Source organism: Dermacentor albipictus, unplaced genomic scaffold, assembly GCF_038994185.2.
Source record: "Dermacentor albipictus isolate Rhodes 1998 colony unplaced genomic scaffold, USDA_Dalb.pri_finalv2 scaffold_14, whole genome shotgun sequence".
Taxonomy (NCBI): domain Eukaryota; kingdom Metazoa; phylum Arthropoda; class Arachnida; order Ixodida; family Ixodidae; genus Dermacentor; species Dermacentor albipictus.
Window position 1 is genome coordinate 14,272,275 of NW_027225568.1, and position 17,388 is coordinate 14,289,662.

The following is a 17,388-nucleotide window of genomic DNA, read 5'->3' on the forward strand; positions in this document are numbered from 1 at the left end:
GCAGAAAGATGCACATATTTACATTGCTGAGCATACAGATTCCGCAACACGCCGACTGCCCTACAATGCTACGCATACCTTTGACCGTTCCCGTTCAAGGAGGCTCTGCTTAATTTGTTTGCGGGATGCCCGGTGTGGCATAACCAACGTGTGCATGCGTAATTAATGCATGAGTGGTGCATCCTGTTGTTTTCGGTCCCCATTAGTTCACCTTCCATTCTCACTGGTCGGGTACTTACGAGGTCATACCATACTGCCTGCTATCCCCCTTTTTGTATAGACCTAGGCATTTCTTGCTTAGGTTTAGTGTCTCCTTTCTACGTATGGTGTACGGGGAACGGTGAAAGTAGACGGGCTTGTAGAATGTTTTGCGTTGGCATGCCTATTGTGATCGTGGACAGTGGGTCATTTGTCACCATACACTGGATGGCAGCTATCACCTGTGCACACAATGAGCTTAAAGTGCACATGCTCGCCCTGTATTGGGAAAGAGGGCTTGGCTTCACACGAATTTTTTGACCGGCAACCATATAATGCGATGCATCAAAAACTGGCAGCTCCCACTTCATGCGTTAATCAGGGATAAGTGAAGCTTTCTTTGATGTTTACAGAAAGGTTTTCACTTCTCTGTAGCTCAACGCTTCGTGCTCATTGCATGGTGTGGTCAGGGTCTCGTCACTTCACGTCTTTGTCCGCACTCGGCTGCTTTTGTTGACCACGTCTTTGTAGCTGACTTCTTCAGTTTTCTCCTGCCCCAGTCTAGAGTAGCAGGCCAGAGCAAGCTATAGCTAAGGCCAACCTTTCTGCTCTTCTGTAAATAAATTTTTCTCTCTCATTTGGCAACTTCCCTACTTTTGTTCTGCTTGTCTATTCTGAACACGCCCATTCTTCATGATGAGCTAAGAATGCTCACAGGCCCATTTGCGAGGGTTGTGCGAGCATTCAAAACTTTCGAATAACGAAATCGGATAGTGTCCTATTCGATAGGGTCTTCAAATTGAATGGTCGCTATTTGTAAATGTGAATATTTTAGTAATATTTCAAGATATCAACTGTGCCAAAGTAAGCATTTAAAGGAAGCAAATGTACTGTCAATTTTCACCCCTGTGGGCATAGTATAGACATACTAAAACATGAGAAGTTGCATAGGGAAGGAGGCTACATCACATGGGTAGCCATATTTACCAGTCTGTAGAGCGATCATTTGCAATGCCTGAATAGCCCTGTGTTTGTGAAGGAACTACTTGTTTGCTCCATTCGTGCTTTTAATAACGCTTCATAACGTATTGTGTGTAATGACAGAAACTCGACAACTGAGATGTGAGCATTGTTTTATGTTGTGATAACAACTATTCATTACTATAAAATTATCTGCTTGAAAAGTATTCAGTTCAATTCACTTCTGGCACTACTCAACTCGTGCTCAACTTGGTTTTGAAAATTACTATTTGCACAGTGCTACAATTTTCACATATCCAGTGATCCAAGTTGTATAATTGGCAAAACAGCTGCAGCCAACAACCATAAAAGGGGGAGGGGGAAGAAGCAAAAAAAAAAAAAGCTTCGCTTTAATAAATATGAGTGTATGACTAGCTTCCATGCTTTTCTGGTGCTTGGATTTGAAAGAGGTGACAATGCTGTTATTTTTGTTCTAGCATCCGGAAAGAGAACACAGCCCACTGCCTGTTTGCAGCTTCACTGAGACATGTTGAAGCCGGTGGGAATAAAGGCAGAGCCCTCATCTCAAGGTTGGTGTTACCTTTTGTGCACTTTGGTGTTGCTTACAATGTGCCCTGTTGCACGGGTGCTTGGTGTGTCAGTACGTGAAGAGGCCTTGCAGTGCCTTTTGTGAAAGGTGTGGAACGTGTCTAATATCTGTGGGTCATCTATCTGACAAGTCTTTTCTAGCAAAAAGCTTTTGATTGTGCCTCGTATGGGTAGAGTGGTCGGCAACATTATGCTCCTGCTGTCATGGCCTTGCTGCCTTTCCACTCTTTTCGTATTGTACTAACTCCACTCAAATACATGCCACTGTGCCTAAGCAAGTGTCGCCCACAGTGCTCCGTCCGTCTTGGTGCCAAACTTTGCATCAGTGTGATGGTAAGGTAGTGTACCACGACTTTCAATTGTAACCGCTCGTCTCGGGGACCGTGTTATCAGCGGCGTCGCTCACCGTCAGATGGTGGCACTAGCACATCAGTAATGATATTTCTCCATCCTCTGCCCCTGCTTTTGTTAGAGCCATTGCTTCGTGCTGATGTCTAAAGTAATCCTTCCCATAGCCATGGTATTTACCCCGAATAAAGGAGGGATAAGTGTGAATTTTTAAAATCTCAGAAAAATCAGGCAGCCTTTTCAGTGAAATTGTAGGCTTGCAGGGGGCATTATCACGATTATCATCATCATCAGCCTTGTTATGTCTACTGCTGAATGAAGGCCTTTCCTAGTGCTCTCCGGTGACCTCTGTCTTGCTCCAGCTGACCACATCGTATCCCTTCAAATTTCCTAATTTCCTCACAGTTCCTTGCTGTTTTACACTTCCGTTCTCTTGGCATTCATTCTGCAAGTCTGGTAGACCACCAGTTGTACTCCCTATGCACTACATGGCCTTCCCAGTTACATTTCTCCCTCTTAATGTCAACTAGAACATTGGCTACCCCCTTTCGCTCTCTGGTCCACACCGCTGTCTTTCCGTCTCCTAATGTTACACCTGTATTTTTTTAATTCCATCTCTCTGTGCACGGTCTTCAACTTCTTCTGCAGCTTCTCTCTTAAACTCTCCTTTCACTTAAAAGTTTTTGCTCCATACATGTTAGTACTAATGGTTAACTATAATGATCGTACATATAGTGTCATCAAGTGCAAATACGGGCGGGGAAAAAAACTGAGTGTACAGGACAGACACTCGTTTCTTCCTGCCCGTATTTACTTAACAACACTACATTATGCACCAACTGGCCCAACAGTCTGCACTAATGATCGTACACTTTTCAGGGAGAACGGTAAGGCTGCTGGTCATTACTGGCATGTGCGTGCGCAAAGATAAATAAGTGATATTGATGACAGTATTAGCTAGTGGCTAAGCAAGTTTATCTTCTGTGTACAAACAGAAGTGTTGCTGGGCCTATTTAGGAGAGATAAATTTTGTATCACCTTGCAGTTACTTTTTTTGAGGATGCACGATTGAAATTCATTTCGTTATTAGACTTTTCTATATTCTGCCCCTCTTTTTGTTGATGGGATCTGTGACGCTCTAATAACATGTGCCTTTAGTATTTTTTGTCTTCTGTATGCAGACCAGCTGCAGCAACATTGTGTAGCTTCTTTTAGTTGTCCATAGCGAATGTGCAAAGCTGCTAGGGAGAACTACTGCCACCTATTGAACTACCAAAGTTGTTTGCAAAGTGTCTAGGATGGAGAACAACTGTCACACCATCCCAGCACCCTAGCACGACCTATCAATAGTTTGGTTCCACCTAACCGTTCCTCAGTTCAGGTTCACACCCCCTTACTGGATCTCCTATTGTCGTGTAGTAATGCTTTTTTTTTTCACTTTACATAGTTTCAGATGAACCTTTGTGCGAAGAGCCACGAGACATCCATGGTGTTGCCCAGAGACGGGAGCAAGATGCACACGAAGTGGTATGATACTTGCTGCGTTGTGATTGTAAAAATTGTGTTTTTAAAGAGAAAAATGGTTTCAGCTGTGCTAGTTAACTACTCCAATACCAAACAAAGTAATTATTACTGTGAGAAGAGGTTTGGTAAGCAAAAAATAAAAATGTGAGAACTAAATACTACAGGGGGCAGCACAGCCTTGAAATTCCTGCAGTATCTTGCCATGACGTCGTATATTTTGATGGTGCCTGTATTTCAATATTTTCTCGTTAAAGATGGGCTGCCATGTATTTTGTAAGAGTCAAAGACTGAACTGCAAAGCATCAGTATCTGGCAGAACCTTTGCAATTCAGCCAAAAGTTGTAATTCAGCCAAATTTGTAATTAAGCCAAAGTGGTAATTCAGTCAAATTTGTGATTCAGCCACGCTTTAATTCTCCCTGCCATCACAAATAGGTGTTGGCAGGCAGAATTACTTGTCTATGCAGAGTTCTGATTGCAATTGAACTGACGGAGTAATGCAATTTAAAGAAAGATATAATTACTTAGTGTTTCTCCTTTAAGTGCCTTTAACACTAAAAAAATTGTGCGAATGCTACGCACTGTAGGAATCTGTTACGCAAAACATTCTGCAAGTACTTGGCTATCCACTATCATTTGGGTTTCTGCAAGATGATACCAAGTGGACCAAGGAGTTCCTGCAAATTGAGTAGTTGTGCGTGTGGGCCGTGAGTGTATCTGTGCGACAAAAGCAGCGTGACAGCAGCCACATTGTAGGTGATTGTATGACGGCAATAGCATGATTTCCATGCGAGCCGTTCAAGGCAAGCCTACGACATGGCGATTGTCGGGTTCTACATAGGCAGTGGACGAGCGGAAGCGAGATGAATGCGGTATTGTGACGTCATCAGCAACTACGTATTATACTATCGTACGTACTTATGGCTATTTCATGCGGTGTATGTTAAAAAACGCGGTTAACTTGGGCTATCGTGAAGTCTTTACAACGTTGCACAGTTTCTAAGTAATGTAGGCTGCTACAAGAGAAGTAATGGGCAAAGTGGGCCAGTCCTAGAGATGGTGCAGTCTGACGGGGCGTGGCGCCTCAAGGCATGAGCTGTCACAAGGAAAGATGACGACAAAGTGACATGGGGTGTACGTGCCAAGTCTCTCGAACAGCTGGCTGGCATTAGAACAAGAGAAGCATGCGCGTGATCGTGGCCCGATGGTTAGAGTACCCAGCTGTGGCGCGCAATGGCAGAGGTTCGATTCCCGCATCAGTCGCACATTATTATTTTTTTTTATGAAAGCTAGACGAGACAGGAGCCTGCCTACATAGCTCAATCTACCAAGAATGAGGCAAAGAATGTTTCATATTAAAAAGATTGGCGAGGGGTGATTTGTCTAAATTCTTGCTAATAGTGTTTGAGATGGCCAAAGTACTATTACAGCTGAATCCCGCTGCAACAAAGTTTGGGTCTCATACCACTGAGCTTGCTATCAGTTAATAGAAATAGCTCTTATTCGAAAATACTTGCTTCTGTACGCATCTCCTTTTTATGCGTACTTGAGAATGTCCGACTGGTTTTGCAATTTTTTTCAAAGACATTTTATTTGCTGTGCATTTTACTAACCCCTTCCTTCTAATCTCTTCTGGAATAACATAAACACTACTCCTTAGTGTTCAAACTGGATTATGGCATTTTTAAAAAAAAAATTTCACACGCTTCCTAGAGAGTGACAGCATCGGGCGACGTGGTTTCCCGTCTTGACATAAAACATAGTTCTGCGTTGCTCAGGGAAATTTGCAAAGGTACTCGGGGAAAACCTGGAAAGCTCAGGGAATTTGTAAATGTCAACTTGGTAGACACCCTGACATGTTAACAAGATTGGAGCATTTCTATACTTTGTTGTAAAGGTTCTTGTAACACAGAATGTTTTGCATGAGAAGAGTAATTATTTGTAAAGCATTAAATGCTGAGAATCATATCAAGCCTTATGGCTTCATATACAGTGAAATCTCGTTACTATGAGCACCACATTAACAAGCTTTTCAGATATCCCCTGCTGACTGCCTATAGTTTCAATCTAAAAATATTTCAGTACTACAAACTTCAGAACACCGAAGTTTTCAGGACAACAATTATTATTCAATTTCCGTGTCAGGTTAACAATGCCTCAGTACAATGAAGTCATATGAAGAAATCCTGGGACTCCTAAATTTCAGTTTGTCCTTCACAGGAGCTGTAGTGTTAGGCTAACAAATGAAACTGTGCATAAAGTAGCACAGTGTGGGCTCCAAAATACCTGAGGACAGCATGGGAAGAAAAAAAAACAAAACATGTAGAGACAATTTTTCTTCCTTTTTTTTCTTTTGTTCTTTCTGGAGGTGACGACATAATAGGTTTTGTGACCGCATGCGGCAATGAAAGTGACAAAAAAGAAAAGAAGAAGAAAAAAGAACATTGTGCTTTGGAGGCGACTGGGAGATTGTCTGTGGCTTTGTCGACGGCGTCTCTTTCATGTGCGCCGCGGTGCTTTGGTGGTACATAGTGGCCGAGTCAATGGAAAATAGCAACAGCAGAGGCAGAGGGCCAACTCAAGTTTTTGTGGATGGCCCACACATTCAAAACTTACACACTTATGGCTTGATGCACAGAATTGTTAATTCTGGGGCTTTTGCTATAATGACCTTTCATATTAACGAACAATTTATCGTAGTCCCACGAAGTTTATTATATTAAGATTTCACTGTAGCATCATTTTCACTATTCCTGAATGGCACTTTGGTTTGCAACCTAGGACCCTGCTGCTGAAGTGACACTGAACAAAGTAAATTAAATTTACTCAAGATGCCCTAAGTTTGCCCATCTGACCAGGATATTAAAGAGACACTAAACTGCCAGTAAGTGTGTTCGATTATTTTTAACTAATTTTTTTCCTCTTTCTCAGGAAGGTCATCATCTTCTTTTTTAAGACAGTTGGTTCTAGTGATTGACATTGCTTGCATTTATAGCCTTTTTTTCTTGCTTACATTTCTTTTTTTTCTTTGTGAAGTTTATTGAATTGTATAATTTCTGCTTTGAAGTATGCCTTATTGTTTGCATTCAAATTTTTCTTGTGTATAATATTTGCTTGTGTTGATCAGTGTTTGCACCTGTTTCTATCACTGTCTAAAATTTTTTAAATCCACTTTTGTATGTTTCGTGGTCACCGTTCCCACTTATTCTTTCAGCTTTCATTTAGTATTTTTCGTAACACACATTCAGTTGTACAGATATTGCAATCTCTTCTTCGAAGCCACATTAGTATTTTCATTATTGTCCCCCCTTGTGCAATACCCTTAGTTGAGAGCCTTATGGGTGCGATGAATAAAACAATGAACACAAACCAATTTACACTGACGAAGTGGTTCGATAACTATTTTCGTTATTCTTGCAATATTAGATTAATTGTTAGAAGAGAAAATGAAGGCCAAAGTTCCATTTCTTGGATACTGCACCGAAACCTCAGCGCCAGTGCAACTACACAAATTTCAAGCTATTTTTCATATGTGGCAATGTCAGCTCAGCAAAAGTTCTCAAAGCTTACCATGATCGATCAGTGGGTACTTAAAACACAATTTAGCTTACTTTCATTTATAAGCATTTGACTAGGCCCTAGCAGGTGCAGTAACCTCAAGGTGGCAGCCTCACTTGCCCTTCCCTCTTTGCATCTTTTCCGGTTTACCAGCCCTCTTCTCCCTATAAGAGTGACGTTTTGGTATTGTAGAATGATAATTTACTATATTGGCGAAATCATTTTTCTCTTTAGTGTTCGTTTAAATTCTGGGTTTGGTGCAGTGAAGAGCCACTAACGGCCTAAATAAGAGCTACTTAGTGTTCAGATGGTGGTCTTGCTGTATTAGTCAATTTTAAGTACAACGTGAAGTTGCAGCTTTTCCGCTGGAGTCAAACTTCACTGGTGGAGGAGTTTTCTTCATGGTTGATGCACTAGAATAAGCACTGATAGCACTAGTTCACTTTTGACGCCATGTTTCTTTATTATTGTTATTTATTTATAGAAATGCTGCAGGCCACAAGGCCCTAGCAGGAGGTGCAATACAAAGCATGATACAGTAACACATATAGTGACATCAATTGAGTAATAGCAAGTCAAAATAACATTGCTACAAGTGCCAAAGATCAATGCAACAGGAAAGTAGTCAGTCATTGAAACTACCCATAAGTGGGAATATATAATGTGTGCAATAGAAGTGTATGTACCATCATTTCTTTTTATTTTTGACGGGCGATATCTGAGACCCTCGCAATATTTGTACTGTGATTACCAGAAGCATTGTAATATATTTGAAACCATGTGTCGTAATTGTATTTGTGTACCAAGCACTTTTTTTCTCCTACATTAAAAATGTTTGTTACATGCATTACATCAAAGCGTTCGCACCCTCACCGTCCTTTTTTTTTACTTTTGGGGAAACTAGCAATATCTTGTGCTGTGATTACCAGAATCTTGCCATCCATACTGTGTTTGCAATATTATGTTGTAGTTGTATTTGTGCACAAATATTTTATTTACGTGGACATTAATCATGTTCATTACATGCATTACATGTTCATTACATCCCGGCCACGGCGGCCGCATTTCGATGGGGGCGAATTGCGAAAACACCCGTGTGCTTAGATTTAGGTGCACGTTAAAGAACCCCAGGTGGTCAAAATTTCCGGAGTCCTCCACTACGGCGTGCCTCATAATCAGAAAGTGGTTTCGGCACGTAAAACCCCAAATATTATTATTATTATTTCATTACATGCATTATTTCAATGTGTTCACACCGTCACTCTCCTTTTTTTTTACTTTGGGGGAAACTAGCAATATGTTGTGCTGTGATTAACAGAATATTGCCACCCCTACTGTGTTCGCAACATTATGTTGTTGTATTTGTGCACCAATATTTTATTTACTTGTACATTAATTATGTTCATTACATGCATTATTTCAATGTGTTCGCACCGTCACTCCCCTTTTCTTTTTTTTTGACTTTGGAAGAAACGAGCAACATGTTGTGCTGTGATTACCAGAATCTTGCCATCCATACTGTGTTCGCAATACTATGTTGTAGTTGTATTTGTGCATCATTTTTTTTACTTGGACATTAATCATGTTCATTATATGCATTATTTCAATGCGTTCGCATAGTCACTCTCCTTTTTTATGGACTTTGGGGGAAACTAGCAATATTTAGTGCTGTGATTACAACCTTGCCATCCATACTGTGCTTGCAATATTATTTGTGCACCCAATTCTACACAAGAAAAGTAGGAAGGTACCTATAAAGAAAGGGGTCAGACAAGGAGACCCTCTAATTCTATTCACTGTGTGCTTGGAAGAAGTATTCAAGCTATTAAACTGGGAAGGTTTAGGAGTAAGGATTGATGGCAAATATCTCAGCAACCTTCAATTTGCCAATGACATTGTTCTATTCAGCAACACTGCAGACGAGTTGCAACAAATGGTTGAGGACCTTAACAGGGAGAGTGTAAGAGTGGGGCTGAAGATTAATATGCAGCAGACAAAGATAATGATAAATAACCAGGCAAGGGAACAAGAGTTCAAGATCACAAGCCAGCCTCTATAGTCTGCGAAGGAGTAGGTTTACCTAGGTGAACTAATCACAGAGAACCCTGACCATGAGAAGGAAATTCACAGAAGAATAAAAATGGGTTGGATCGCATACGGCAGACATCGTGAGCTCCTGAGTGGGAGCTTACTGTAATCAATGAAAAGGAAAGTATACAATCGGTGCATTTTACTGGTGCTGACATACTTGGAGACTGACAAAAAAGCTTGAGAACAAGTTAAGGACCGCGCAAAGAGCGATGGAACGAAGAATTCTAGGCATAACTGTAAGAGATACAAAGAGAGCGGTTTAGATCAGTGAGCAAACAGGTATAGACGATATTCTAATAGACATCAAGAGAAAAGAATGGTGCTGGGCAGGTCATGTAATGCGCAGATTAGATAACCGTTGAACCTTTAGGCTGACAGAATGGGTACCAAGAGGAGGGTAGCGCGGAAGAGGATGGCTGACAACTAGGTGGTGCGACGAAATTAAGAAATTTGCAGGTGCTAGTTGGAATCTGTTGGCGCAGGACAGGGGTAATTGGAGATCGCAGGAAGGAGCCTTTGTTCTGCAGAGGACATAAATAGGCTGCTGCTGATGATGATGCTTTTCTTACATTGACATTAATCATGTTCATTACATGCATTACTTTGAAGTCATTGTCCTTTTCTTTGGGGCTTGGGAAGAAGCCTGCAATATTTCGTGCTGTGATTAACAAAATTTTGCACATCATCCATGCTTTCTTCCATATGTCGTAGTTGGATTTGTGTACCAATGGTGCTACATCCTTATATACAAGGCTGAGGGTATGTAATGAACAAATAAATGCAACAAAGAGCCAAGTAGCAAATGAAATGGAAAAAGAAAAGAAACTGGGTAGAAAGTCATTCAAGCATTAGAATTAAAATGTTCAGTAGACAACAGGCAATCAAGTAAGAGATTATTCCAGTCACTTAGTGTTTGCGGAAAGTATAGAAAGAGATCCACTTGTTCGGGCAAAATAAGGAGTTAAGGAAAATAAGTCTGTGATAAGTGCAGTGGCATATAAGTAGAGAAGTGCAGCGTATGGTCGAGCCCTACCTTACAGATAGGCAACAAAAGCCTCTATGCCCTGCGCAAATAAGTGCTCAACTCCTGAGCAATTATTTGTGCACCTTGTAGTCTTGCTGATAGTGCCAGTGTCCGAGTAGAAGCCGTGGATGTATAGACGGCCACACAATCGACATTGTTGTTCACACAACTGAGGTCTTTACATACTTATTGTAGACTGCTTCTAACTTATATTTGACTGTGACTGCTCCTGACTTAATTTTATTTTCATGATTTTACTCTGGCTATGACACGTTTCATCTGCTGTATACTTTGAAGTTGTTTTATTTTGTTTGAACTGCTGCATATTTTCAGTCATTTTTTTTATCTTCTGTATTTATATGTCATTACTGTATACCAAGGACTTGGCATTTGTATGCTAGTATTCCTTTTACTTGTTTTGTTAATTGTGGCTCGAGATGATGGTGGCAATATTTAATTAAAAATAAACATGGGTTACTTGAGTTCGATCATTGTTTTTGCATGAAAAGCTATGGCAACCTGGAATCATTGGAAAAGTGATTTCGGTGCATGACTGAAAAGTATGATTTATTCCAAACACTATATATGTGTTTCGGATTGAATGTTAATCATTCCTGTTTGAACGGTTAGCCTCTAGAAGAACATTAAGGTGGTATAACCATTACCTTTATGGTGGGCAACATTTAATCTTGGGGGAACAACTGTTTGGTTTAGTGGAAGTACTTGAAAGAAAAAGATTTCTCCAGAGATTGGCGAACAGATAGTCTCTGGGCTAACTTAACCAGCCCAACCATTGGTCCTCCCTGGCTTAAAATTTGCTCGTAAAGTTAGTCCCTGCGGACTAACCTAAACAGACTAATCGTTGAACCTCTAGAAACTAATTGGGAGGGAATAAATGTTGCGCCTGCAGTTACTCTCTGTGGACTAACCTAAGGGGACTAACTGTTTATCCGCTAGGGACTAACTGGGATGGACTAAAAGTTGCTCCTGCAGTTACTCCCTGTAGACTAACCTGAACAGACTAACCGTTGGTAATCTAGGGACTAACTGGGAAGGACTAAAAGTTGCTCCTGCAGTTACTCCCTGTGGACTAACCTTAACATACTAACTGTTGGTCCTCTAGGGACTAACTGGGAGGGACTAAAAGTTGCTTTTGCAGTTACTCCTGTAGACTAACTTTAACAGACTAACCGTTGACCCTCTAGGGATCAGCGGTTAACAGGCGAACGGAAACTGGGAGGGACTAAAAGTTGCCCTCACTTTTAGTCTGCAGTAGTTGCTCCCCCAGTTAGGCCGCCGCATTTTCTCCCGCAGTTAGTCCAAAATTGGTTCAAAATCTGTGGCAGCTCATTTAGTCCCCCAAGAGACTAACAGTCATACCCGTTTGAGTTCTTTTATGCGAAGCATATTACGAGAGCTCAACCCAGCTCCTCAGGCGCGGCGGTGTCGCCTTGAATACCACGTGACACCGTGACGTCACGACAGAGGAGAAGTGGCTTTGGCTCAACTCTTGCAAGATGGGCTGGGTGGGAATCGAACCAGGGTCTCCGGAGTGGGAGACGGAGACGCTACCACTGAGCCACGAGTACGATGCTTCAAAGCGGTACAAAAGCGCCTCTAGTGAATGCGGTGTTGCCTTAGAAACGAGCTGTTTCTAAGGCTCAGGCGTGCGTCGCTTGCTCAGGGGCACATTTCGTTGCCGCACCGAACGCTGCGTTGCTCGACGCTCACCGCGTCCAATGCGGGGCGTCCAAGGCGAAGCAGAGTAACGCATGAGTTGTTTCTTCGTCTAGCCGAACCAAATATAGCCAACCAACAGCAGTTCACCAAGCTAAACAGTGGTTCAACAACTAAAATAAAGGCTAGTATGCTTCGCATCCTGGGCTTAACCTTACCTAAGCCACAGCCATTTTTTGGCTTAGAGTGGAGTACCGAAATATTCTTGCATTGAAATTGTAAGCATTCAGCAGGAGATTTCCAAAGAGTTTGTTATTCTCAAAAGTTTGTTGATGTGGTGTTTGTAAGCGAGGTTTCACTGTATACTACATGCTGATAACAAATATTGGATAAAGCAAAGGTACTTTAGTATAAAATGTGACCTTGTTATAATGGTGCCATGTTCCAGCTTGGTATGGACCATTGCATATGCCCTCCGTCTTCCCTCGTGCAAACACTATGATGTCTGTTTAAGAGTTGAAGCATTTTTTTAAAGATCACCTGTACCAGATAGCACAGTTCTAGTCCTTAAGCTGGTCCACTCGAAGAGGCTGGCTCACATTACTTGCATGAGAAATGGGAATGCATTATTGAACTTATCCACAAAAATTCACGAACTTGTTTTTATTGCAATAGCAATAAAAACAGGCGGATTTCCGCTGTCGACGTTGCCGTCGCCGTGAGGTTCTGTATAAGTGAAAGCATGTGAGGGTGAGCCAGCGAACACGGTTCAATCCAGTTACCCAGTTACTTTTGTGCTTCAATGCATAAAATGGCGTTTTCCTAAAAAAAAGGACGTAAGTGGAACAAGAGTGCATTTTACTGCAAGTTTAATGGCAAAGAAATCAAAAATGCTTTTCTCCACAGAATTGTTTTCAGGTCGACTGGCCTTGCACTCTTGTGGGCTACAATTTATGAATGAATTTATGGGACTTTACCTGCCAAAACCACCTTCTGATTATGAGGCCCACCATAGTGGAGGACTCCGGAAATATCGACCACCTGGGGTTCTTTAATGTGCACCCAAATCTAAGCCCACGGGTGTTTTCGCATGTTGCCCCCATGGAAATGTGCCTGCCGTGACCAGGATTCGATCCCGCGACCTAGTGCTCAGTAGCCGAACACCATAGCGAGCAACCACGGCGGGTTACAATTTATGAATTGCAATATGTGCCGTATAGAAATTACTTTAAAAAAAACTTTGTGCTATTTTGTTAGTCGAATCTGCATTTTGATTTCTCATGCAAGTAAAGTCAGCGTCTTCAAGTGGACCACCTCAAGCACTAGAATTGTGCTTTCTTCCATTGGCAATTTTTAAACATTGCTGTATTCTTTGCAGGAAGACCTGCTTATAAGACAAGGGGGCACATTTCCACTATTTTCATTGCTTATTAACATAGGAACCCTATCTATATATATTCCACTATTTACGGTAACGTGCTTCTAACAAATGTTCAATATAAGAGAGCTACTTTCGTGTAAGAAGCCACTTTTTTTTTGTAATAACGCAATGTTGGAGTTTCCCATCGCCTTTCTTTCCTACATCACATTGTCCTCTGCCCCCTTTGCACCCAGGTACAAGAGTGGGAAATCAAACAGATTATTAGCTCACTGGACGAACTCTTCCCGGGCGTGGACCACAAGCTGGCCTTTGTGGTGGTCACCAAGCGCATCACCACGCGCTTCTTCTCGCACCTGCCGAGCGGGCCTACGGCAAGCCTTTGCCTGGCCCCGTAGTCGACACCGAGCTGACGCGCCCTGAACGCTACGACTTCTTCCTGGTGTCGCAGAGCGTCCGCCAGGGCACAGCGTCCCAGACCCACTACAACGTCATCTACGACACGACGGGCCTCAAGCCAGACCACATGCAGCGGCTGTCGTACAAGTTGACCCACCTGTACTTCAACTGGCCCGGCACCATGCGAGTGCCGGCCCCGTGCCAGTACGCGCACAAGCTGGCCTTCCCGGCCGGCTTGTGCAAACGGCACTATATAACAGCAAACGCCTAATAAAGAATGCTTTTCTCACAGTTGCAACACTGTGTGCATGTCACTGCTTGATACAAGCAGCTCATCATCGTCTTTAGTGCCTGGTATATATTCGCATCGCTTCCTCTTCTCCTGCTATCTATGTGACGCCTTTCAATTTAACTGACAGCTTGCAGACAGCTTGCATCACCTATGACGTGTTGTGAATCTGTACAGCCTGAGTACACACAGTTCCATTTCTGTTCTCGGCTCGGCTGGTCCTGCGTCTGACTCACTCCAGCAACAGCACAACATGGTGTCAGAGTAATCAGAACCACCCCACAACTATGGCCAACACATTCCTGCTACCGCTGTCACACCTCGAGCCAGCTGACAACCCACAGCAAGCCTGGGAGGACTGAAAAGATGCTTACACCATCTAGAAACAACGAACGAGAATGGTCAATTAGACAGGGTCTTCTGAACAGCCAATTCAATGAAAAAAAAGGCAGCAATGAAGGCAAGGACACCACAGTGGTGCGACTTAACTGCGACTTAACGCTAACTGTAGGAGAACAATCCCCAGATGAGCTCCTAATGGGTAGAAACGGGTTCATATTGCCCTATGGCAGTACGAACAACTGAGTGCCAGGTATTGGTACATCCCTACCTATTAGAAAAGGCCGGTACATTTCTGGCAGCACCAAGATTTGATCCCAGGACCTCCCACAAACGAGGCAGATGCTCTACCATTTCACCACTGCTGTGGTGGTGAAGCCACCACCATTATTCATCACCAAAGCTCCCACTTTGGGACAATTTCTCCGTTCTCATACATGTCAAGGAGACAAGGTGCGAAGTGGTCCGCAGTCTCGTGAAGTTGCCGCTGATGCGACCTTCAAACCACATAACAAAATCTGTGTCGGTCAAACTTATTTAGTATTAAAATTCTGGTCAGAATATACAGCCTGCCACTGGCAACATAGAGAGACTCGATTTCTTGAAAATCAGGGCTGTCAGTGTTTTGTGCAACCAAGATGCTGCCACATCTGTACTTGCACTTATCAAAAGTTGCGGACTTGACTTCATGAGTTGTCACTGGCAGGACCCCTTTGGCACACTCTGGGAGTCTGTCATAATCAACAGGCTTGCTCTGTGAAGTTGCAAGACCTTCATAGAGCTGAAAAAACTGCATCTGAAAGCTTTGCTTCAGCTGATGTCGTTTTGAAAGCCTGAGTGTAATGTTCTTGTAGTTCTTCACACACGATGCTTGTTTCTTCAGCTCTTGATGCTTGGCCTCGAACCTCATGGACCAGAGATGTTTTAATAGTCCCATCTCACGCACACACCTTGCATAATGAACCATGTAGTGCATCTTTGGTGTTATAACTTATCGGCCATATCTGTTGGCAAACTCTGTCAGAAACGTTTCCACAAGGACATCAAGGTATGCAAGACGCTCAGCTGGTATCTCTGGGGCAAAAATGATGTCAGTGACCTCTCGAAACTGTAGCAACAGTTCCCAGTCTTCGTTTCCTTCAGGAACTTTTGGTCCGAGTACCAGGGGTATGAACCTCAGCACGCACCATTTGCTTGATGCGGTTCCTCTCAGAGTTGCTTTGTTGTTGATGAAGGACATGTTAACTTGAACAGGCTTGTTCTTTCTGTCATTTGGGCCGTATGGAAATGATGATATTTCCTCCACATCCTTTTTGGATAGGACACCGGAGGAAAGGAGCGACTTCATAACCTGGCGAAGGACACATTCAGTTGTCCCCTCCAAGATGTCATGCATCAAATCTGGGGGCAGCTGGCGGGTCCCATCAAAATATGCAAGCTCAAGAGGCGACTCCTCATTTACCCCATACAACCGCCTATTATAGATGCTGTTCACAGCCAGTGCTTGAAGGTGGAGCTGGTGCCTACTTGCCGTAGGTGCTTGGCACACAGCATCACTAGTTTTGTCCGCAAGGTGTTTAGCATACACCATACAAAATCTGCATACTCGGCCACTGCTGAAGCAGCATGAGAACCCTCCCAAGCGGTTGAGTGACAAGTTGTCACCACAGAAGCCAAAAACGAGTACCTGAGCATGCTCTTCTATCCCCCTCATATAGAACTTGATTCCATGCTCATGCAGATGCTTCAGATCATCTACCAGTGGTTGCAAAATTGCTCTCAGGCCATAAGAGCTAATGTAACTGTAACGCACAATCATAACTAGATAGATGTTCTGAAGCTGCGACCTATATTTGACATGAAGATTTAGCAAGAGACAGTAGATGGCCAAAAGTTTGTGCATGCCCCGTTTGGCACCCAAAGGATTTACGATTTCTATTTCATCTGAATAAAACAAAATAACAATAGTGTGTGCAGCTGTTGGTGAGATGAGTGACAGAAGATGTCTATACAACTGGCCATCTGTAAAATCCCTGTACACAGTGGGTGCATGGTTATCAACCTCTGGTGTAGTGAGGTGAGCAGAAATATCGGGGATTTCACAAAGCACAAGAAGCTTAGGCAATGGAACATAATGATACCTCGAATTTTGTCCAATGATCTGTTGCTCAGGTGCTACGTAAGGAAAATTATCTTGAGCATACTTTTCTCTCTTTCGTCTGCTGGTGATACCACTGAAAATTTGATCAACAAAATTACACTTGAGCGAATCCTCTAGGTCGGACCCTGGTGTGTATGCTTGCATGGTACTTGCAATTTCACTTGCGTACGCCTTAAGCAACTCCTCGAACACCAGGTGCAATTCAGAGAACAACTTCTCAATTGCAACATGCGGCAAGTTATGTCGCTCAATAACACTGAAAAAAAGTTCCACACTGTAGTTTTTGCTTGCTGCAGAAAAGTCTGTAGGCCATGACCCCGCGTTGCACTCTGCTTCTCCGATGGCTCCTTTGACTGACCACAATCACCACCACTGTTCACATGTGTTCCTTCTGCATGGTTCGCTTCAGATGAATAGTCCAAGTTGAACTGTGAAGAGGACGCGTTCTCGGGTGCCACAAGATGTGAGCATGAAAAAGTACTTCCACTGTCCTCTAGCACATCCCTATGCTGACGATACAGGTGCGATCGGTACGAGGAAAAATTAGTGTAAGTATTGGCACATCCGCCAATACCACAAAATATGCTAAAACCGGGTTCAGCGCTGTGCACTAAACCTATATGACTTACGATCTTCGTAAACTGACAAGATGAAAAAGGACACCTTGGGCAGTGTTTTACGTCCATTGTTGCTCTAATATGCGTGCACGCAATTTAGTTGAACCACTGCGAAATTTTGTCACGAATAATAATTGGCTAGCGTTACGAATGAAAAATGTTATACTAAGATTGAAGCAGCGGAAATTGTGGGTCACAGACACAGAACGGAACGAAC

At 42.8% G+C, this 17,388-nt stretch overlaps 1 protein-coding gene across 1 annotated transcript; it reads right to left on the reverse strand.

Moving 5' to 3' along the window:
• Positions 1 to 15,384: 15,384 nt before the first annotated feature.
• On the reverse strand, positions 15,385 to 16,296 carry LOC139051726 (uncharacterized). Its single transcript, XM_070528710.1, has one exon. The coding sequence runs from the start codon at positions 16,294 to 16,296 to the stop codon at positions 15,385 to 15,387; it is 912 nt and encodes a 303-aa protein (XP_070384811.1).
• Positions 16,297 to 17,388: the final 1,092 nt, after the last annotated feature.

Bases quoted from the DNA above. Each gene is read 5' to 3' on its own strand.
- LOC139051726 (XM_070528710.1), bottom strand. From the start codon at position 16,296: ATGCACAAACTTTTGGCCATCTACTGTCTCTTGCTAAATCTTCATGTC.